The sequence below is a fragment of the Gopherus evgoodei genome, unplaced genomic scaffold (genome assembly GCF_007399415.2).
Source record: "Gopherus evgoodei ecotype Sinaloan lineage unplaced genomic scaffold, rGopEvg1_v1.p scaffold_33_arrow_ctg1, whole genome shotgun sequence".
In the NCBI taxonomy this organism is placed as follows: Eukaryota; Metazoa; Chordata; order Testudines; family Testudinidae; genus Gopherus; species Gopherus evgoodei.
The window spans coordinates 3500662-3524877 of NW_022060005.1; the positions used below are offsets into that span (position 1 = coordinate 3500662).

A 24216-nucleotide genomic window follows, 5' to 3' on the forward strand; every position below is an offset into this window, starting at 1 on the left:
TGACAAGTCTTCACACACTGGTGATAAAGTTGTCTTATATCATTTTTATGTGTGAGTTCATTTGAGAACGAAGTGATTGCCTGGCCACTACAACTATGTCGCTTAGGGGTGTGGATCATTCACACCCAAGTGATGTAGCTGATATCAAGTAATTCTGCAGTGTAGACCTGGTCTAAGTTTCCCAGATCTGAAGAAGAGCTCTATGTAGTTTATAAGCATGTCTCTCTCACCAATAGAAGTTGGTCCAATAAAAGATATTACCTCCCCCACCTTGGCTCTCTAATGATTTAATAAGTTAATCTGCATGCTTGCAACCACTTTGCATGTCATCATAAACTGCAGCTTCTGGCAAACAGAATCTTGGGAATCAATAAAAAAGGGGTAGATAATAAGAGAGAAAATATCATATTGCCACTATATAAATACATGATATGCCCACATCTTGAATACTGCGTGCAGATGTGGTGGCCTCATCTCAAAAAAATATATTGGAAATGGAAAAGATTCAGAAAAGAGCAATAAAAATGATTAGGGGTATGGAATGGTTGCCATACAAGGAGAGATTAATAAAACTGGGACTTTTCAGCTTGGAAAAGAGATGACTAAGGGGGAATATGATAGAGGTCTATAAAATCATGACTGGTGTGGAGAAAGTAAATAAGGAAGTGTTATTTACTCCTCATAACACGAGAACTAGGGGTCACCAAATGAAATAAATAGGCAGCAGGTTTAACACAACAAAAGGAATTATTTTGTCACACAACGCACAGTCAACCAGTGGAACTTTTTGCCAGAGGATGTTGTGAAGGCCAAGACTATAACAGGGTTCAAAAAAGAACTAAATAAATTCATGGAGGATAGGTCCATCAATAGCTATTGGCCAGGATGGACAGGGATGGTGTTCCTAGCCTCTGTTTGCTGGAAGCTGGGAATGGGCAAACAGAGGATGGATCATTTGATGATTACCTGTTCTGTTCATTCCCTCTGGGGAACCTGGCATTGGCCACTGTTGGAAGACCGAATACTGGGCTAAATGGACCATTGGTCTGACCCAGTACGGCCATTCTTATGTTCTTATCTTCTGACTCTGCTGTGCCCCCAGCAATGATGGGGCAGGACATGGGGTTACACAAACCTTGGAAAGCTGCAGGGAGATGGGTGGGTTGTTGAGTGTGGAGAGAGCATCTCGGTGCTGTCTGAAGGGTGCTGAAAATGCTGGGGAGGATGGATGCTGAAATATCAGGGCTGCTGTCTGGGAAGCAGCCAGGAGATCATGTGGCTTGTACTGATCTCCTCATATTCCATCCCTGCCAGCTGGGCCCACTGCTGCTGCCTTCTGCTTTTCCCATGTGTTCCTTCCCTGATGGGATCCAGTGCCAGTGGGCAGCAAAAGGCAAGTCAGGGAGGCACTTTGCCTGCTCACGTGTAGCAGAAAGAGGGACCTGAAGGCAAACACTTGGGCGGGTGGTGCACGAAATTCCAGCTGGGATGTGGGAATAAGTGACAGCAGTTGCAAAATGCAAGGGTGATTTGGGATATGCTGGACACTTGGTATTTGGATACATCAGCCTAAATATGGATTTAAGTAGCCTCAAGTATTTGCAGCTACTTGCTACCACACTGACTCTTCCATTTCTTAAATGGTCTGGGGCTGAAGGGGAATCTCTCTTTGGGTATCAAGTAGTGTGCTGGGAGGGTGGCTAAGTCTGGATCTGTCCTCCCAGACTCCCTCCTTCTTCATTACAGTACAGCAGGTGTTTAAAACACAGCATTCTCCTCTACGAATAACAGGAAAATAGATTTTTAAAAAATATTTACAGAGTCTAAAACTATCACCGGTGTATTTACAAGGTTACAAAATTTTTAAAAAAGAAAAATCGAAACAGACTTGGAAAACAGAGTTGCAAGAGCAGTCAGAGATAGTAATTGATCCAAGATGGAAGCAGAAATATGGGACGAGCCAAATGAAATTAGTTTGAGTGATAACTGTTACCTAGCTTTTCACTGATGATCCTCACTAGAGGCAGTTGAAAAACAGGGTGGAAGGGGAGAGGAAGCAAAAAAATTAAAAAAAAAATGTCAGGTCCAGTTTTCAAAATTTCAAAATTCTAAAATTTGCCCAGAAGTTTTGAAAGTCCAGACAATGTTGGCCATGCTCTAGAGATGTTCAAAAAGAAGAAGGAAAAAAAAAAGGAGGGGAGGAGATTCACAATCAATGTTGGAAAATTAATTTCTTGTCTTTTCTTTTTCATCAAAATTCAAAAGGTCAACATAATTTTTCATCAAAATGTGACAAATGTTGACCAGCTCTAACTCTAACCTTCCCCCACCAACCTATGCTTGGTCTACAGGTACGGAGATGCCAGTCCTCCAGTAGCCCACGCAGTCAGAGGCTCAGCTTGCTAGGCTGTTGTGTCTCTGGACACTTGAACTCTGCAGGGTAGAGATTGAATTGTTCATTCCACTCTCCAGAGGAGCATGGGACTTTGCTGCTGCTCTCAGCACAGGATGCTTCCAGTCTCGGCCTATCTGCCTTTCCATTCTGGCCTGGGCCTCCTAAGATTCCTTTTACAACAGCACCGTGATACCTGTGTGGATCACACAGAGTGAAGATGGAGAGCATCAGAGATGGAGAGGGCTCAGCAACCGCCTTGCCCAGAGAGGGGCCAAAGCTGGTGACGAGCCAGGGAGGGCATCTGGTCCAGGGCTGAATAAGGATGTCATCCGGCAGAATCGGAGGGGCCACTGGTACAGGAATTGGGGACATGGAAAGGAGAAGTGGAGGAACTATGAGTGCCTGGGGGAAAGGCCAAAAGGATGGTAAGCAGAGAAGAGGTGGATGGCATGAATGCCGAAGGAAGAGAAGGACTGGGGAAAGGAGAAAGACAAGACCAGCTTCATAGCCATGGCCCCACTGCAGTATCACTAGCCCCATGCCTTTGGAGGCCCCAAAACAATCAGGAAGTTGGCTTAAAAATACTAAATTCAGTGTTGGCATTATTTGCCTTCTGGTGTCTGAGTCGCCACGGATCATGTTTTCCTGCGTTTCTCTGCAACCAGGAGGACGACAAACTTTCAAACCTGAGGGTCTCATGAAAATCCCCTGGCTCCAGGAACTGAGGCTTTAGGGAAAACGGCAAATATCATGAGACTCACCATGAAACTGCAAGAGACTTGGCAGTGCTGGTGGGGATGGGGATGGGAGGGAGTGGGGACGATGGGAGTGTTGGAGAGAAAGGTGAGATTCATGGGGTACCAGGAGGGGGAGAGTTGAGATTATGTGGTGCCAGGTGGGAGATTGGAGGGGGACAGGCAAGATTCATGGGGAATAAGGAGGGAGGCAGGCAAGAATTAGGGGGAGCAAGAGGGAACAGTGAAGCTGCGGAAGGTGGTTAGTTTATCAGTGATGAGGCCGGGGCCCCGGATGGAGCAGGCGAGGGGAAGGAAGGGTGAGGGAAGCCACGGGATGGGAAGGACAGGGCCCAGGGCAGATCCAGCGGGTTGTTGGAGAGGGCAGGGATGGAGATAGGTGAGGGGGAGGAAGGGAAAGAGGGTAGAGCGGGGAGGGGGGCAGAGGAGGTACCCAACGGGGAGGAGAAGGAGGCAGAGGAGAAGGCGGAGGAGGCCTGCAGGGGGTTGTTGGCGGCAGCAGCAGCGGAGTTCTTGGTGGTGGAGAGCAGCGAGGGCTTGTCGCCGGCATGGGTGCGCTGGTGCCGGTTGAGGTGGGAGCTGCGGCTGAAACACTTCCCGCACTCGGGGCACTTGTAGGGTTTCTCGCCAGTGTGCACACGCTGGTGGATGGTGAGCTCCGAGCGCTGGATGAAGCTCTTGCCACACTCAGAGCACTGGTAGGGCTTCTCGCCCAGGTGGGTGCGCTGGTGGGTGATGAGGTTGGAGCTGACGCTGAAGCACTTGCCGCACTCAGGGCAGCGGTAGGGCTTCTCCCCAGTGTGCATGCGACGGTGGATGGTCAGGTCTGACTTCTGGATGAAGCCCTTTCCACAGTCGGGGCAGGCGTAGGGCTTCTCACCCGTGTGGATCCGCTGGTGTTTCACCAGGGCCGAGCGCTGCCCAAAGCCCTTCCCGCAGTCTGTGCACTTGAATGGCTTCTCCGCCGGTGGTGGCAGGGGCTTCCCCGCTGCCAGGCTCTTCCCACAGTCCATACACTGCTGGGCGCGCAGCCTGGGGTGCAGCACAGGGGCTGAGATCCCACCCAGGCTCTTCCCGCAGTCGGTGCATTTGTGGGGCTTCCCTCCAGCTGCTGCCTGGGCCTTGGGGCCAGCGCCGCAGGCCACATAGCTCTTCCCGCAGTCCGTGCACTGGTGGGGTCTCTCGCTGGCATGCACCCGCTGGTGTTTGATCAGCGCCGCGCTCTGGCTGAAGCAGCGTCCACAGTCAGAGCACTTGAAGAGTTTGCCGTGCTGGTGGGCGGCCAGGAAGCCTTTGAGGTGCTCGGGGCAGCGGTAGGAGGCCTGCTCAGCAGCATGGATCTTCTGATGCCGGTCCAGGTGGGAGCTGACGCTGAAACTCTTGCCACAGTCGGGGCAAGTGTAGGGCCGCTCGCCGGTGTGGACGCGCTGGTGCCGCTCCAGGTCGGAGCGCTGGATGAAGCGCTTGCCACAGTCGCCACACTGGAAGGGGCGCTCGCCGGTGTGGATGCGCTGGTGCTGGGTCAGGTTGGAGCTCCGGCTGAAGCGCTTGCCACAGTCACCACACTGGTAGGGCCGCTCGCCACTGTGGGTCTTGCGGTGCTTGGAGAGTGAGGCCCGCTGGGAAAAGCACTTCCCGCACTCCGGACACTGGTGGGCAGCCACCGCCTCCTCCTCCTCTTCCTCCTCAGCCTGGCAGGCCCGGTGACGGGCTGATGGGCCGCCGCCACAGCCCTTGCTTCCTCCGCAGGCATGGTGGCGGTGCTGTTCCCCCAAGTGGGTGCGCCGGTGCCGGTCCAGGTGGGAACTGACACTGAAGCACTTGCCACACTGGCCGCACTGGTAGGGGCGCTCGCCGGTGTGGACACGCTGGTGCCGCTCCAGGTCTGACTTCTGGATGAAGCTCTTGCTGCAGTCACCGCAGTGGAAGGGGCGCTCACCGGTGTGGATACGCTGGTGCTGTGTCAGGTTGGAGCCGCGGCTAAAGCACTTGCCGCAGTCGTCGCAGCGGTAGGGCTTCTCCCCTGTGTGGATCTTCTGGTGCTTGGCCAGGATGGAGCGCTGGCGGAAGCAGCGCCCACACTCCCCGCACTGGTGCGGCTTCTCCGGCGTCTGCACCCGCTGTGCTGCCCGCCCGCAGCCATAGTCCTTCCCGCACTCAGTGCAGACGCCTGCCCCCCGCTGCTGCTGCAACAGTGGGGGCTCTTTCCCCTTCTTGAGACTGGCGCGGCGAGTGGCTTTACCCTCTTGCTTCCCCAGCACAGGGCTCTTCTGCTGCGGTGGCTGCCCTTCCGACCGGCACTGGCTCCCGCTGGCTTTACCCTGATCAGGGCCCTCGGTTTTTCCTGGCAAGGCCTCAGGTGACTCTGCCTTCTCAGAGCTTTCCTGTAGGGGAGTCTCCTCCTCGTTGTCACTTGGCACCCCGTCACCTGCTGGCAAACCCAGACACAAGTCAGTCCCTGCACCGAGGGGGAAAGGGAGATCAGCCAAGGTGGGGATCAGCCCAGAGAGCTGCTTGGGAGATGGAAAATTCAGGATCTGAATCCCACTCCTCCCCAACCCTTTCCCAGTGGAGAAAAAGGAGGGGACCTACTCTGCATCCACACCCCATACGAGCTCTCAAGGGGAGGGGACTACTCCCAGGTGTTGTGGGAAACTATGAGTGATGGCTGCCAGGAGGATCCAACAGCTGTTGGGAACAATCCTGACCTGAGTGAGATGTGGCAGAACTGGTGGTGGTGGTGGGAGGATGATGGGGGAACCACCCATTCTGCCTTCGTTTATTCTGCACTTCAGTTATCTACAGCTGCCTGCTCACTCTCACCTAAAACCATCTCTCCCTGCCTTGAGCTGGGACAGTGCCCACCCGCTTCTCTGTGCTGTCTCCAATCTCCACTCACCTTCTCCTGGTCTGCAGGACCACCCAACCAAGCCCCTGCCCTCATCTCGCTTCATACCACCTCATTCCCCTAGTCAGAGCTGCACGGATACCAAACCTTCCACTTTCCACAATGGCTTAAAGCAAAGGTGGAGATTCCAGGCTAAGTAGCCTTGAAGTTGTGGTGAGAAAATGCGCTCTGACGCGAGCATGGTGGGGGACACAGTTAGGGATGATTGCAACAAGGTTTTGATTTCAAACTAATTCTCAAACCACTCTGAAATCCAGACGAACGGTGAGATCAGCTTGAAAACTGGCATGCCAGCTAGGGTTGCCACCTTTCTAATTGCTGGTAACTGGACCCCTGAGGCCCTGCCTCTGCCCCACCCATTCCCCACAAGGCCCCACCCTTGCTCCACCCAGGAGCAGAGCCAGGGTTTTTGGTGCCCTAGGTGGGGGTCCTTCCGCGCTCCCTGTCGTTGGCGACAATTCTGCAGCAGGGGGGTCCTTCTGCAGCTCCCAGTCTTTGGGGTACTTTGGCGGCGGGTCCTGGAGCGAGTGAAGGACCTGCTGCAGAACTGCCGCCGAAGACCCGGAGCGCGGAAGGACCGCGCGCTGCCGAATTGCCACCAAGGGTGGCAAAAATGCCACCACCCCAAACCCTAGCGCCCTAGGTGACCGCCTAGGTCGCCTAAATGGAAGCGCTGGCCCTGGCTCCACCTCATCCCTCGTGGCCCCATCCCCTTCCCTGCCTCATTCCTCAAGGCCCTACCCCCATCTCTCCCTCTTCTCCCCTGTCGCTTGCTGGATCGTGGCCACCTCTCACTCCAGCTGAGATCCCTCTGCTTCGGGGCTAGGACAGGAGTTGCTGCAGCCTGACAGGGAGCTTGCCTGCAGGTAGGAGGCAGCCCCAGCTGAGCAGGAGTTGGCACAGGTTAATGACTCAACGCCGCCCCCCACCACATGGTAACCGTATTGTTGATGTCCGGTCAGTACATCTCACCAGACACTGCCAGGTCCCCTTTTCTCGACCAGACTTTCAGTTGAAAACTGGGCACCTGACAACCCTAATATGGCACCTGGACACAGAAGCCAAAAACCAGACTGTCCAGGTAAAACCTGAATGGGTGCCAACCCTAACGGCAGCTCAGGGGCGAGGGTAGAATCTGTGACAAATTTGGAGTCATTTGGTCCAAGGGTTCCCGAGAGACAGAGCTCCCCCAGAATTCCCTGTTTGTCAAACTTCACCTTTCTCAGAACAGGCACAACAGAAATGCAGCACAACGAATAAGCCGCCAAAACCAGTTGCTACAAAGCTCTTAGCCAGTGGCTCTCAAACTTTTGTACTGGTGACCCCTTTCATATAGCAAGCCTCTGAGTGTAACCCTCCTTATACATTAAAATCACTTTTGGATATATTTAACACCATTATAAACGTTGGAGGCAAAGCAGGGTTTGGGCTGGAGTCTGACAGTTCACAACCCTCCATGTAATAACCTCGTGACCCCCTGAGGGGTCCCGACCCCCAGTGTGAGAAAACCTGCTCTTAGCTATGCTTCCAGGAGGGGAGGAATGAACCACTGCAGAGCTCACAGAAAGAGAAGCTACTTTACAGAGGAGCCTGTAGCCTAACGGGAGGGGCCACGGGCTAAGAGCCTGAAGGCTAGGAGGTCAAGTCTCCATTGACTGCTGTTAATATTTCTGTGTGCTTCAGAGCTCTTATTGCCAAGGGCTCACAACCTTAATCAGAGATGGCGGAAGCTTCCCCCAGCCCTGCACCCACACCGCCTCTTCCCCCCAAAACCCTGCCCCCTCCCTGCATCCTTGTCCTTACACCGGTAAAAAGTGGGAGGGCTATTAAACGGGCTTTTTAAAGTGTGTATGTGGGGGGGCATAGCCCCTGACCTTAACCCGAGGAGAGATAACAATTGTTAACCTAATTTTACAGCTATGATTGCTGAGTTTGCACAAGATCACTTCAAGCAGAGTTGGGAACAGAACCTAGGTCTCTAATACAGCAGCCTCCCTGACTCAGGGCCTGTCTACACGGTGCTGCAGGGCAGACTACAGGGATGTCAACTGCAGAGCGCATCAAAATGTTGTGTTCTAACTGCCCCACATAGACCCTGCTGGTGCAAACTAAGAAGTGCCCAGTGTGCACTCATGTAATCCCGTTCCAGAACAGACGATGTTAATGCGGACTAGGTATCTTTTAGCTTGCACCAGCATAGGGCACAGTGCAACATTTCAGTGCCCTCTGCAACTTGCACCCCTGTAATCAGGACTGTGGCCCGTGTAGACAGGCCCTCAGACACACTGCCTTTTAGAATGAATATGCCAAACCTATGTGCTGGACTATTCTCTCTGTAGCCACTTCTCTCCCGACTAGTTCACACCCTCTGCCAGAGTCCAGAGCTTCTGACTCCCAGCCCTGCAGCACTGCCTGGCATGCACCCAGTAAGCCTGTCAGCACATTTGGAGATGCCACGCAAATTATGTAATTAACTGATTTGAATATTTGATTAACGTACTTGAATCCTATCACCATCAAAGCCATCAACTCTATGCTTTTATTGTCTCTGAAATGTCCATTTCTTCCCAGCTCTAAATACATAAATTCTATCAGTAAGATAATTCCTCCTCAGTTCAGAAAGCTCTCAGCCACCCCTCCCTGATCCCCCCAACTCTGTCACAACTCTCCTCAAATCCCACTTTGTTCTGCTGCTCCTCCCCTCACATCCCCGCAAATCTCCTCAAATCCTCCCTTGTTCCCCTGCCCCTCCCTTCATACCCCCAAATCTCCTTAAATCCCCCCTTGTTCCCCTGCCCCTCCCCTCATATCCCCTGAAATCTCCTCATATCCCCTTGTTCCCCTGCCCCTCCCCTCGCATCCCCACAAATCTCCTGAAATCCCCCCTTGTTCCCCTGCCCCATCCCTCGCATTCCCACAAATCTCTTCAAATCCTCCCTTGTTCCCCTGCCCCTCCTCTCAGACCCCCCAAATCTCCTCAAATACCCTCTCTCTGCTCCAGACCCTGCCTGCGATAGTCCCAAGACTGCAGCTTCTGACTCTGGTTTGTCCTGAACTTTGCTACTAAGTGGCTGATGCCTGACCCTGATCTCCTGGTAACCTGGCCCTGTCTGCCTCCTGACACTTGACTCTCGGTTTGCTCTGTGGCCCGTCTCAGACTCTGACCTTCCAGTAGCTGACATGGCCTGACTACTGCTCTGTCCACTAGGCCTGACTGCCCTCATCCCTGTCATGACAGTATGCTCAGACCATTTTTGCCTCTCCCCAACATCCATCCAACCCCTTCACAGATGATGAAAGGGGCTGGTCACCCTCCAATCAGCCGCTCCCCCGCAATGGCCTGAGACCTGCAGGATCAAGGCACCTCTCTGCAGGCGGAGGACCTCGCACTACAGACCCACTCTGCGCAGCGTGCCCTCAATGCACAGACCCTATATGAGCAGCTAGCGCACTCACAGGGAGAAGCAGTGACACTCTGTGCCCAAACAAACCACCTATCTCCTGAACCAAGCCCATAGGCGCAACTGTGTGAACGGTTCAATGGGGATCTTCGGAAATTCTGGGATTTTCTGGACCAATGCAGGCTGCTCTTCTTGATTCGCCCCAGAGTGTACCCACAGACCAGACTAAGGTGAGGCTAGTCTTCAGCCTGCTCTCTGGCAAAGTACTCCATTGGACTTCCCCGCTGTTGGTGCGCAACGGCCCTGCACTCTCCGACTGGGATGCCTTCCTGCAAGCCTTCGTGACCCTCTTTGATCTGCACAGCAGAGTCTGCCCTCAAGAACCTTTGCCAGGGACAAAAGCCGGCCACCTCCTACACCTCACATTTCCGATGGCTCAGGGCTGATGTTGAATGGAAGGAGGCAGCCCAATTTTACCAGTTCCACTGGGGACTCAATGATGGGGTCAAAGACTAACTAGCCCATGTCAACAACTGATGCACCTAGGTGCCTTTATTGACCTAGCCCTGCACATTGGCTCTCGGCTGTGAGAACAGAAGGAGGAAAGGGACAGGATACAGAGGGACTTAGACATATTAGAGGATTGAGCCAAAAGAAATCTGATGAGGTTCAACAAGGACAAGTGCAGAGTCCTGCACTTAGGACAGAAAATCCCAGGCACCGCTACAGGCTGGGGACCGAATGGGTAGGAAGCAGTGCTGCAGAAAATGACCTAGGGGTTACAGTGGATGAGAAGCTGGATATGAGTCAACAGTGTGCCCTTGTTGCCAAGAAGGCTAATGGCATTTTGGGCTGTATAAGTAGAGGCATTGCCAGAAGATCGAGGGACATGATCATTCCCCTCTATTCAGCATTGGTGAGGCCTCATCTGGAGTACTGTGTCTAGTTTTGGCCCCACACTACAAGAAAAATGTGGAAAAATTGGAAAGAGTCCAGCCGAGGGCAACAAAAATGATTAGGGAGCTAGAGCACATGACTTATGAGGAGAGGCTGAGGGAACTGGGATTGTTTAGTCTGCAGAAGAGAAAAGAGTGAGGGGGATTTGATAGCTGCTTTCAACTACCTGAAAGGGGGTTCCAAAGAGGATGGATCTAGACTGTTCTCAGTGGTAGCAAATGACAGAACAAGGAGTAATGGGCTCAAGTTGCAATGGGGGAGGTTTAGGTTGGATATTAAGAAAAACTTTTTCACTAGGAGGGTGGTGAAGCACTGGAATGGGTTACCTCGGGAGGTGGTGGAATCTCCTTCCTTAGAGGTTTTTAAGGTCAGGCTCGACCAGGCCCTGGCTGGAATGATTTAGTTGGGGATTGGTCCTGCTTTAAGCAGGTGGTTGGACTAGATGACCTCCTGAGATCCCTTCCAATCCTGATATTCTATGATTCTATGAAAGGTATGTGGCCCGATACTCCACATCCGCCCTCCACACTGAGGCCTGAAGAACTGAGTCCTGAACCTATGTGGGTTGACCTAAGTCGCCGACGTCTGATCCCAGAGAAGAGTGAGTGTCAACAACAGCTGAACCTCTGTTTTCACTTGGGGGCCGGGTGGGGAACGACCAGGACACACCCTTGCCTCCTACCCAGCTCAGAATAACTTGGGAAATGGACCAGCCCAGGCCCAGTGTGTATGTGTGAACTCCATGATCCGGAACCAACCCCACCCTCTAGTAGAACCCCACCTGGGAACCATGGTGCATCTCCGTGTTTCCAGTTGCTACTGAGGTTGCAGGTCTTGGGGCAAGCATGGTAGATCTCCCCATAGCTAGTGATGATAGACTCCAGGGCTGCGGCCAATTTTATAGCTGCTGAGGCAGCCAAAATCCTCTAGGTCTGCCCAAAACCCACAGCAGACCTTGTGGAGATGATTGATGGGTCACCTTGATTGTTGGGATAATTCTTGGCATTCCTTGGTTGGAGCGGCGTGATCACGTATCTCCTGGTAGTGGAGGAACATTAGCTTCTCCTTCGAATATGGTCAGAAAGCATGTCTCCAATGATGCAACCAACCCCAAAATGACCTGTACCTGGGCCTCAGGATGGGAGGAGACTCTCAGAATCAGAACAGTGGATGGTGGAGTCTACCCAGATGTGAGTGGCAACATGCCAGAACCTCAGCCTCCCTGACAAGTACTGCAACTACCTGGATGTGTTCAAAAAGAAAAATGCAGACTCACTACCCTCACACAGAGACTTTGACTGCCTGATAGACCTACATGCCAGGGTAAAGTTGCCCTACTGGCAGATATACTCCATGTCTGATTCAGAGCTGGAGTCACTATGTTGTATATCCAGGAAAATATCACCAACGGCTTCATTTGGTGATCCACCTCTCCAGTGGAGGCATCAGCCCAATTCGTGAAGAAGGATGGGTCACTACACCTCTGCGTAGACTATTGTGCGCTGAAACAAGTGACTATTCATAACCAGTACCCCTTGCCCCTTATTCTGGAATTGCAGGACTGCCCGAAGACCACCAGGATCTTCACAAAACTAGACCTTGGGGGAGGGGCATACAATCTAGAGCACATAAGACTGGAGCTGAATGGAAGACCACTTTTTGTACCCAATATGGGCACTTTGAATACTTAGTGATGTCATTTGGCTTAACTAGTGCTCCTACAACATTTCAGCATTTTGTGAACGATGTGTCCAGGGATCTCCTAGACCAGTATGTGATTACCTACCTCATCCATAAACTAGTATTTCCTGAGAACCTGGAGCAGAACTGCCACCATGTCTTGGGGAGACTATGGAAGTATGGTTTGTATGCCAAACTGGAAAAGTGCACCTTCAATCAAACCACCAACTGATTTTTGCGATGCATCATCTTTCCAGAGGGAATTAGGATGGATCCACAGAAGGTGAAAGTCATTTGCAACTGGACAGCACCCCGAACTCTCTGGGAACTTCGGAGCTTCCTGGGCTTTGCAAATATTTATAGGAGATTCATCACTAATGTCTCTTCTCACTTAAATTCCCTCCTCCGCAAAGCTGTGCGATTTGCTTAGTCGCCCAAAGCCCAGCTTGCTTTTGACCAGCTAAAGGCTGCCTTCACCATGGCCCCAATCCCAGCACACTCTGACCCAATTCATCCATTGGTAGTGAAAACAGATGCATCTAACGTGGTGCATAGGGTGAATCATAGAATATTAGGATTGGAAGGGAACTCAGGAGTCATCTAATCCAACCCCTTGCTAAAGCAGGACCAATCCCCAGATTATCTGGAATGGCTATGGCCCCGAAGAACGCATTTGGGAGCCTGCCTCCCATGTCTACAGCCCTGATGCGATAGAAGAAATCCACAAGGCTCACCCAGACATGCCTGTGCCGGCACCATGATAAAGGGTTGGAAACTGGGCCCAGGGGTTTCTGGGCCACTGACACCTCTGTGTCATCACAGGAGGCTTAGGTAGGGCTCCCATATGAGGACTGTGTGAGGCTGTGCTCAGCAGTGTGTACCACCCAGCAGGATGGCAGTGGGGGCCCCTCACAACTCCCTCACTGGCAGATAACCAGTACTTAAACTAGGAAGCCATGAAGGGGAGCTGTCTGAGCAACAACACAGACTGCCTGTCTGTTTCTGCTCCAGACCATGCCTGTGATAGACCCTAGACCTTGTTTCTGACCCTGTCTTGTCCTTGACTTTGCTACTCAAAGGCTGTCTGTAACCTGGTGCCTGACCCCAATCTCCTGGTAACCTGACCAGGTCTGCCTCCAGACACCTGACTCTCCGTTTGCTCTCTGGCCCGTCTTGGACTCTGCCTGACGCTTGCTCTGACCACTAGGTCTGACTGCCCTCTTTCAAGTCATGACAAGTCCCTTCTGGCCTTGCACTCTATGAATTTAAAGCTATTCCAAAATAACTCCATTTACACATAAGCCCAGAGCGTGTCTGCATAGGGGTTCACATTAGTTTAATTAAACCAGTTTAAAACCAATTTAGTGCAACTTTGCTGTTTTGATATGGCTTAATTTTTGCCACATGGGCTCATTTTAGAGCACTGGATCTCAGAAATCCCTTGATCAATTGCCTTCAAATTTTCCCCACTCACCTAACAATTTTCATGCTCATCTGACTTTATTTGTATGGAGATTTTACAGAGAGAGACAAAATACTGGCCAGATCCTCCGCTGGTAGAAATCAGTGTAAGCTCACATCCAGTCAAGGGAGGTATGCCAGCTGGGGATCTGTCCTTAAAACAGGGATTTAGCTACAGGTTAAATATTTAATAACCACACACCTCAATGCTGGAGGAATAGGGTCATGAACTCAGGTTGTTCTGCTCCACAAACACAGGCCTTGCCCCCGTGAACTAAAGAGGAACTCCCTCTAGCTGTAGCAGTAGTAGGTCTCTTATTTTCTCTGTCGGCCCAGCCACTAGAGCAGCGGTTCCCAAACTTTAACAACATGGGAACCCCTTTCACTAAAATGTCAAGTCTTGTGAACGCCTTCCTAAAAATGAATATTTCAAGGTATTTTCTCCTTTACCTGAGTAAAATTTATAAAAGCAGTGATCTTGGAAATATTAAATTTGTTTTTATGACATGCTTATTACACACTCTTTATTATTAATTGTTATTTATCATTACAATATTTTTATTACATTATGAAAACGGCACCACACTTGCAAGATCTCCCTTTTGTAGCTTGTATCACTTTGAATAAGCCTGTTTTAAGACAAGGCTCGTATGTTTCATCAAGGAGTATCAGATGTGAAACAGCATGAAGGTATTCAAGAAGTCGACTCAAAGAATTCCTCCTACACAAGCATTCAGGTCTTGAGCAGTCCAGGCAAACAATGCACGTTACAACAAAGCTTAAACTTGTTCTTCATAATAATTTTTAAAACAATACTAGCTGCCTATTTAATTTTAAAAACAGCAAAAAATATCCACCTCCCTTTCCATTACATATAAGGACCCTTGAAGTTTAAATCTCCTCAGTGTGATAGATATGCTTGCATTAATCTGCTTAGCTCTAGGAAGTCCAGGCTCTATTGGCTGTTGGTCCCATGCTGCCCAGGGTCCCTAGGGACAGCTCTGTCCGCCATTAGGGAATTTTTCCCTGAGAATCCCCTGTAACATTTCACAAACCCCAGTTTGGGAACCACTGCACTAAAGTATAACACCACTCAGGTACAAATGCACATACACAGCATCTTTCTTCTCTCCACGCCACAGGCACCTCCCTCCATCCTCTCCATTAATGCCCTCTGCCCTCCCATCTGCCACTGACCTCCATCCTTGGGACTCCTTGTGGCTTTCTTGCGAGCCTTACGCTTGCCCTCCTGGCTCTGCTCCCTCACCAGCTCCCGCAGCATCTTCTCCACCTGGCTCCGGCCGGCGGTCTGCAGGATGAGACCCAGCTGCCGACGCAAGTCAGGGGTCATCCCTCCTTCACTGGGCCCAGCCGTGGCTGAGTTCTGCACCTGGGCTGGCTCCAGCTGGCCCTGCTCTGACTCCATCTCTATACCTGAAAGGGAACCAGGCTATCAGCATGCTGCTCTGATGTGAGGGAAAGTGAAGGTAGCCTAGAGGGATCTGTGTATAAATTAGGAGTAATGAACTTAGGTTGCTGAGATTGATTCCCTGTGTGAATGAGGAGTGTTCTCCATGGACCACCCCTTGATTTACCCTGAGGAGCACTTCTGTAGCGTGAAGAATGCACAGGCATGTTTCTACCCTACCCAGAACAACTTACCGGACACCAATCCTCTCCTTCTGTGGGACTCGGCAAAAGCGGTTATCCGGGGCCAGCTGATCGCAATCTCCTCCGCTAAGGGAAACACGGATTGGACTAGCATTAGAAGGACAGCCCAGATATCAGAAGTGCTTAGATACGAGGGCGAAAACCCCAGCCCAGATTAATAGATGACATGGGTAAAGGAGACAGAGACAGGTGGTTAGGTTAGATTTTCATGATTTTAAGGCCAGACGAGACCTTTATGGCCATTTAGTCTGATCTCCTATATCACACAGGCCAGAAAACCTCTCATATCTTGAGAGAGCCCATATCTTGTGGATGAGCTAGAACAACTCTTTAGAAAGAGAGCTAAGGTACTTACACAGCCCCCATTATCAGAACATCTGAGCATTCCTCAGCCTTCGCTGCTCCCATCCTCACAACATCCCTGTGAGGTAACACAATGCTATTATCCCCATGTTACAAATGGGAAACTAGGGCACAGAGAGAATAAGTCCCTAGGAAAAAATCTGTAGGAGAGCAGGGAACTGAATATGGGTCTTCAGAGTCCCAGGCTAACACTCTGCCTGCTGGACCATCAACAGACAGCCAAGCTTCATTCACAGACCCAAGAAGTAGAGACTTCACCCCTGCCCCATGTTACTGTTCCAGTGTTTAATTCCCTTCTCTGTTGAAAACATGGCCCTTATTTTCCATTCGGACCTATCTAGCCTCAGTTTCCAGCTGCTGGATCTCTGCCTGCCTTTGTCTGCTAGATCAAGGTCTGCTGTCAGAAATCTCCTTCTCAGATTGGTATTGATAAACCACGATCAAGTGACCCTTTTCACTTTGGTTATCAGCTACACAGAGGAAGCTCTAGAAAGCTGAGTAGGGGGCTCAGAATGGCAAGATCTAAGCTTAATCCTGTGCGCTCTGAATTCGATGGAAAAATCCCCACTGATGCAGGAACAGACTTCTAGAAAATATGATAGTCTGAAGAACTTAGCCCAGCTACTTGGATTCCTCCATGGCTTCCTACCAGCCATGCTAATGGAGGAAGCTGATGTAACGCCCTTTCCAGAAGCAGGAAAATCAGGAGGCTCCCTTCTGGCCCTAGAATCTGTCACTCTAGGATGAATGGGCTGCTTACAGGCTGATCACATCCATTAGCTCTGGTTTTATCATGCAGGCCAGGACAGCTGCTCCTTGTGACTGTAATAAGCAGTGTGGCTGCCTAATGGATAGTCCACTGGACTGGGAGTTGGGAGACCTGGGTTCTATGCACAACTCCAGCCAACTGGCTGACCTTGAGTAAGTCACTGCTTTGTTCCATGCCTCGGTTTCCCCAATTGTTAAAGGGGATAAAAATAGTGATCTCCTTTGGCAAATGCTTTGAGAACTCCTGTTGAAAAGTGTGCTGTATTGAATGACATCAATATTCTCTGCTCTCTCTGGTTGCTTGGTGGCTCTCATACAACATCCTCTGTGATGCTGAACAGTCATCAGATCAGGTGGAGTAGCCATGCCCTGAGTTATGCAGCACGTGCACCTTGGATGTGGCAATACTCTTTTCCTTATTTAATTTGGCTCCTGAGCGGTTAACCCAAATGGTCCATTCCCCCTCCCGCCACCAAAGCTGTCAAAATAGCCAACGGCCCTCCCCGCGGTGTGTGACGTCAGTGGGCCATCCCAGGCCTAAGAGTCCTCACAGCAGCTAAAGAAACCGGCTCTAGCTTTCAGCACCCAGGTCAGCAAGGCACTTAGGTAGGTGCCAAACTTTAAGTGCATGAGTAGGATTCCAATGGGACTACTCATGTTCTGAGAGCCACGCACACGCTTAAACACCTGGCCTTACTTACGTGCCTCAACAAGGATTTAGGGGCTGAATTTTAACCTGGTGATTTTAAAGAAGTGGGGAGTGTTATCTCCTATCTCCAAATACTAAAATTTAATGGCAGGCGAATATCATTCCCAAAACAAACAGCCTCAGATCTGGACTCACAGCTCAGTATGTTCAATGGTTTGCTAGGACATATGACCACCTCTGAGATGGCCTTCATTCCCTAGCTGCCTTTACGTATCCCTCCTTCTGTAGGGTACAGGAATTGAGTGATATCCCTTTAAATTGCTTGTGAATGCTCACAAAAATGAAACTGGATTAATCACACTCGTGGCTATTTCATGGTGTTGCTAGAGGGCAGAGTTAAGGTTGTTTGGGTGACTTAGCTATGCATATCCATACCTCAATGTATGTGCTGGATTTCTTTTTAAGTTTAACCTTAACTGAACCTCCTGGAATTATGATGTTTGGTTTCGGGATAACATCCTTGTAATGTATCTTACCCTCAATTCCTGGTATGTACTATTATCAACCATAACTTCATCTGGATGTAGGTTTTAATCACACCTTGACACAGAATTGTGGTTCAGAATCTCAGTGTTCATTTAGATAAAAACAGGTATTGAGTTCCTTATGATTGCGGAAAGCCTGGAACAAATGAGCTCTCAGCTACTTCACTCATTTGGATCAGGGCCAGGTGGACTCCTTCATTCCGTGGCTGTGACTATGGTATTTTCTCCAAGACAGCACAGAGTTCAGCATCTGGCTGCAGCCGAATACTGTTTTCTGTTTCCCTCCCCTGCCGGGACCTGTCGGCAGCTGCCTCTTGCTCTCTAGTTTTCACTGCAAAAGACAGTGAATTGGGTTACAGCACAGGAGACTTGCAGCCATGAAGAGGAGGGGGATGAAAATTGAAGGATAGTGAGGCAGCTGGGAGAGATATGCCTCTGAAGCTATTGGCACCTCCCTCTTTCCCTGGCGCAGGTGAGGAAGAAGGAGTCTCTTAGGGTATGGCTACATTTGGAATTTCAAAGCGCTGCCCCGGCAGCGCTTTGAAGTGTGAGTGTAGTCAGAGCGGCAGCGCTGGGAGAGAGCTCTCCCAGCGCTGCATGTAAACCACATCCCTTACGGGTGTAGCATGCAGCGCAGCGCTGCTGCCCTGATTACACTGACGCTTTACAGCGCTGTATCTTGCAGCGCTCAGGGGGGTGTTTTTTCACACCCCAGTTGCAGCGCTGTAAAGTGTGAGTGTAGCCAAGGCCTTAATTGCATTATCTAGATAACATCATGGGAGTGAAGCTGGGCTGCTTGCAGAGCACAGCAAAGAAATTCATCCTTGGAAATTACTGTCAAAAATAACCAATGGTCTCATTGATTTTAGTCTCACCTCGGTCGCTGGGTTGAGTGTGCAAGTGCCAGGCAGTGCTGGCAGCCAGTGATACACAGAAGCTCAAACTACGATCTGATGGTCCCAGCTGGTCTTGACTCTGTAACTCTAAAGGGATACCACCCAGTTCCTAGCCACTTCCCCTTCTAACTGAATAGCCCCATGATTTTTTGTTAGGGTTGAAAGAAAGCGAATGATTTTATAAGGTAGACAAGGAGACATAGGCTAGTTTTATGTTTAAAGGCATTTGCTGCAATTCTGGAGACCAGGGTTTCATTCCCAGCTCTGCCTCTGACCCCTTCTATAAATTGCCTTACCGCTTGGTGCCTCAGTTTCCCCATTTGATAATAATTCTTGTCTATTTAGCTCTTCAGGGAGAGATTATCTCTTATTGTGTGTCTGTGCAGCGCCCAGCACGACAGGGCCCTGACCTCAGTCATATTGTGTCTGTGCAGTGCCTGGTGCCACAGAAACCTGATCTCGGTCACTGTGTGCCTGTGCAGCATCCAGCATGACAGGGCCCTGACCTCAGTCTCTGTGTGTTTGTGTAGCACACAGCATGACAGGGCCCCAATCTTGGTTACTATGTGTCTGTTCAGTGCCTGGCGCGACGGGGCCCTCATCTTGGTCACTGTGCATCTGGGCAGCGCCCGGCGCGATGGGGCCCTCATCTCGGTCACTGTGTGTCTAGGCAGCGCCCGGTGCGACGGGGCCCTCATCTCAGTCACTGTGTGTCTGGGCAGCGCCCGGCGTGATGGGGCCCTGATCTCAGTCACTGTGTGTCTGTGCAGCACCTGGTACGACAGGGCTCTGATTATGAGCCTCTGTACTATAAAAAATAATCATGTGGGTATAAAAAGCCTTGGGTAGGATTTGAAATAAACACCTCTGCCGCTTACACCCGCATAAAACTACAGCTGCCAAATGTGGAGAGGTTAAAATCTGCAGCTTGAGAAAGGGCTGCTGGTATCCGGGGTAAGGTCACGGAAAGCCACAGTCTTCCAGGAGGCCCCTGGCTCTCAGCCCCTGTTGAGAATGAAGGTTTAATGAAAAGCAGCTGGGTCTGGAAACTGGCTAGAAGGCTGAGTTGGAGCAGCTGCCCTTTTGTCTTGACCTACATTTTGGCCTCTTCAGAAGTGTCACGCTGCTCCTGTGCAGGTCGGACAGCTCCAGGCTGCTCTCTGGGGCTACACAAATGCCACTTCAAGAGGCCAGATCCCCAGCTGGTGTGACTTAAAACAGCTCTATTGAAATCAAAGGCCTGATGCTGATTTACACCTGAGGAGTATGCGGCGTCAGTGGCTTACTCTTGATATACCCCAGGGTGAGCAAGAAGCCCAAAGGGAATTTTCTGTAATATTTTTATGAAGCCTCATTGTGCCTCACTGTCCCTCTGTACATTGCATCGCTCCCAAGTGGGTGCCAAAGGATTAATGCTGCTCCTGGAATGGCATAGAAGGCGTGTGCGTGTCACCACCCAGTCTGGGGTGAAAATGCATGTGGTCATTAAAGAACGGGCTGAAACCGACTCAAATCAGAGGATCCAGCAAGACAAAGGAATGCCCCAATCACTGAACAGCAAGAAAACCCAGCCCAATGGAGCAGGAGAACACAGTGTCAGGTGACTGGAAGGAGGCAGCTCTTTGGGGGGTCAGGAGAAGGAGCCAGGGATGGGGTTCATTCACAGCTTGGCTGGCCCATCATGGCACTGCTTTGGCCAGCATGGACCCAGCTCTTTGTGCTGCCTTAAGAACGTCCACATTTTATAGCTAGGGGATTAATAAACTGGTACCTTGCTTTGCAAAGGCTGCTTGTGTCGCTGCTAATATTCACTGAGCATTGCATCCTGAAGGGGCACTGTTCAGGCCTCCTGCAGGAATCTGGCTGGGCTGGATTCACTGCCAGGAGCCCTGGAGAGAAACACGGAGCACTCGTGCCAATGCTCCAGTCTGGGAGTCTTGGAGGACCCAGTGGCGTTGTGCAGGTCCTTGGGGCCCAGCCCACTAATGGGGTCACTCCCAGAGGACCAGTGAGAGGCTGGGGCATGGACCAGACTGTGTGATAGCAGGGGACATGATGGTGGCCACAGACGTGGGCGGGCGGGGGAGGATGATAGCAGGCTTCAAATACTTGAAAGGCTGCCCTGAAAGGGTGGAGGAAAAGTTGTTCTCTCTTGCCACAGAGGGCAGGAAAAGAGAGATTGAATTATAGAATATCAGGGTTCGAAGGGATCTCAGGAGGTCATCTAGTCCAACCCCCTGCTCAAAGCAGGACCAATCCCCACACAGATTTTTGCCCCAGATCCCTAAATGGCCCCTCAAGGATTGAACTCACAAGCCTAGGTTTAGCAGACCAATGCTCAAACCACTGATACCCTCCCCTCAATGGGTTCAAACTGCAGCAAAGTAGATTTACATTAAATCTCTGGACAAACTTCCTTACTATAAGAACAGAAGGACAATGGCACAGATTGCCTAGGGAGGTTGTGGAAGCTCCTTCACTGGAGGTTTTCAAATGGAGGCTGGATAGTCATCTCTCTTGGACGGTTTAGATACAACAAATCCTGCATCTTGGCAAGGGGTTAGACTGGATGACCCTTGTGGTCCCTTGTGACCATATGGCTCTACGATTCTGGGCAAGCAGAGCTCAGCACTGCTGCTGTGGGAGGACATGGGGAGGGGACCACCTCCCCTACACAGATTCTGGAGACGATGGAGCTGACCAAGGGACCAGGGAAGGGCCCTGAGCAGAAGCTGAGCCGGGAACTTCCTATGCCTCCTGGAAAGCAGCATGGGCAGGATCCTTACCCAGCGAGATCACGTTCTCGTAGTTCTCCTGCATGGCGAACCTGCAGGGGGCCCTGCGGTGAGACGTGCCCCTTGGTGGAATACACAGCCGCCTCCTCAAAGATCACCAGCTCCTGAAACAGTCAGAGACCCCCCTGAGTCAGAACCTGCTGCCCCAGCCACAATCCTCCCAGTCACAGCTCCCCTCTACTTGGGGCGATCCCCAGTGCACAGTGACACAGCGGCATGACCACATTCATTCCTCTGCCAAACCACTGCCTCGTCCATGTCCCCAGTCTGCTCCTTTGTATTGTTTACCCCACCCCGGGGGCGAATCGGCCCCAGCCGCTACACTGGGACACAGCAAACGGGTAAGGCATGCTCAGACTGACAGCGATGAAATGGGAATGTTCTGCAAGATTTTCATGGTTATTTCCCTCTGTACTTTGCATCACTTCCCAGCAGTTGGGAGGGGATGAAGTTTGCTCTCAGGGCAGGACTAAGACTCAGGTGTTAGTGTGAGTCATCATGGACTGCATGGGTCATTAAAAGTCCTACCCATCACAATGGAAAACACGAGAAAACGATGGAAAACTCTAATGGGCTGCACATCGACATCTCACAACCAGCCACCCTGAAAAAAGAGTTGGACCGAGCCTCGCAGCAGGACTAGGAGTTGACCAGCAGGGCATGGAGCAGGGTGTTCTGGGAGAAGCTACCTTTGCTTTTCTGTGCTAACTTCTGGACTTCCAGGGCTGTGTTCAGGGGACTAACCAACCCTGCTCCAGTTTGAAAATACTGCTTGGGTGTCACTGCAAATCCTGCATGAGGTGCGCTGGGTCCTGCAGAGTAGACGGAGACGAAGCCCTGGCTGGGATGATTTAGTTGGGAATTGGTCCTGCTTTGAGCAGGGGGTTGGACTAAATGACCTCCTGAGGTCTCTTCCAACCCTGATCTTCTATGAGTCTATGACAGGTCTCTGCCCAGGAGCCTGGCTCATCTGCATTCGGGTGTGCAGCAGGGAGGCTGGAGCCCAGAGGCTCAGCATGGGAGGAAGTAAGACTCTGAAGGATGAGTGGGACCTCCTGGGGGTCTGGCCACTGAAGGGTTCCTACAAGGGACTGTTGAAAAGCTGGGGCGTAGCACTGGTCCCCTAGATCTGTGACATCAAGTACAGCAGCTAAGGCACTAGGGCGTATGGCAGGGCTGAGGGGTGGCGCTCGGGATGCAGCAAAGTGAAGCTGTGGAGACAGCCAGCTGTAATTGCAGGCCAAAGAGGAGGCTGGTAAGAGACAAGGGCTGCCCTGTAGAGCTTCCTCCAGTGAGGCAGAGGGCTGGCTCCAAATAGCAGCTACAAATGTGAATTCCCCCATTGGCTGCAGTTCAGCTCTGTTCAGCTCAGCTGGAAGCAAATTCCAATCCCTCGCACCTCCATGAAGCATAGAGAAGACAGGGGAAGGAGTAGGCTCCAGGAAGGACTTTGGTCCATTTCTCACCGCAGTTCCCCCACAGCCTTTCCCTGCAGACAGACGTGCTAGACTCTGTGATGCTGGGAAAACCCTGGCTCACTTTATTCCAGCACAGACCCAGCCCCTCCCACCGGGATCAAACCACCCAGACACTGGTACCCCCCTCCCAGGCACAGAGCCCCCTAGCCAAGTGCAGAACCAAAGGAGCCGATCTGGGGGGTCCCCCTGACACTGTCCCCAGGGCAGTGCATCCCCCCAGCAGCGCGGGGACCAGGCAGAGGCAGGAACTGGCTTTTCCTCTCCCTGCTCCTCCCCAGAAAAGTCAATGTGCCCCGGGGTGCTGCAGGGAATGGGGCTGGGCAGGGCTGGGAGCCGGGACCTCCCCCCCACTGATCGCTCCTGCTGCCCCTGTCTCCCTCCTGCCCTCTCACCTCGGGCTGGGAGACTCGGTCCCTGGCCCGGCCCGACCCGTTCGCTCCGCGGAGCTGGCTGGGCTCCTGCAGGCGCTCAGTGGGGTAGAGCCGGGGGAAGGGGGGTCAGGGAGGGCAGCAGCTCTGGGACTCGCAGACCCCACCCCACGGGAGCAGAGCTGGGGCGAGGAGGGGCCGTTGGTGCAGAGTCACTTTCCTGCCGGCCCCAGCCCTTTCCCCGGGTCTCGCCCCTCACCTGCAGGCTCCGGTGTCGGCAGAGCCCGGGGCTGCCCCAGGGACTGGTTCCAGCCCCCGGAGAGAGTGCCCCGGCTTGGCACAGAGGGAGGTTAGCGCAGGTCTGTCCCCGCACACACCCCGCTGGGGAGCAGCAGCGACACAACCTGGGCTCCCAGCTCACTATGGATGCAGCAGCCACCGTGCGACCTGGGAAGTGCAACCCCGGATACAATGAGCAGAAAGAGAGGCAGAGAACAGCTTCCCCTCCCTGCGCCACATCCAGAGCCCTCTGCTGGTAACAGCTGATGGAATCCAGGCCCTCCCGCCACTCCTTCCCGAGGAAGAAATTGGGCACAAGAACGAACCAAGACGCTTTTTAAAAGTATAGCAGCAGGGGGCTGGGCGGGGGACGGGGCGGAACTAGGCCGAACTCTAACAGGGAGGCAGAGAGAGCCGCTGTGGGATTAATGCTGCGCCTCTGACTGTAGCAAAGCCCCTGCTTCAGTGTTAGACAAAAGCCTTTCCTAGCACTCTTCGCCCCAGTTGCAGGACAGTACCAGAAACTGCTGCACCCTAAGTACAGCTAGCATGACCCAGCAGCAGGTGTGAGAAATCGGGACACTTTTTTTTGCAGAGGCTGGGGTGGATATAGTTGCAAAGCCCCTAATATCGGGTCAGTCCTGATAATTACAGCCCTGCATGGATACACAATTTGTATCCATATCTGATCTGCAAACATGATCCACGGATATAAAGCGGATAGCCCCAGATTTGCAGGGCTCTATTGATACTATCAGGACCTCTGCTCACCCCCGTGGCTAAAGGAGAGTTTGCATGCACAAGCAGCAGGAAGCCTCTTAGGGTTGCCAGTTGTGGTTGGAAGTAT

The 24216-nt window shown here is 51.8% G+C and overlaps 1 protein-coding gene across 1 annotated transcript; it reads right to left on the reverse strand.

Moving 5' to 3' along the window:
* Positions 1-3030: 3030 nt before the first annotated feature.
* On the reverse strand, positions 3031-23536 carry LOC115641121 (zinc finger protein 345-like). Its single transcript, XM_030544220.1, has 6 exons — positions 23350-23536; positions 21236-21348; positions 15220-15294; positions 14755-14991; positions 3584-5578; positions 3031-3050 (listed from the first exon to the last, which is right to left on the reverse strand). Exons 2-6 carry the CDS (start codon positions 21267-21269, stop codon positions 3031-3033), a joined length of 2361 nt encoding a protein of 786 aa, XP_030400080.1. The 5' UTR covers positions 21270-21348; positions 23350-23536.
* Positions 23537-24216: the final 680 nt, after the last annotated feature.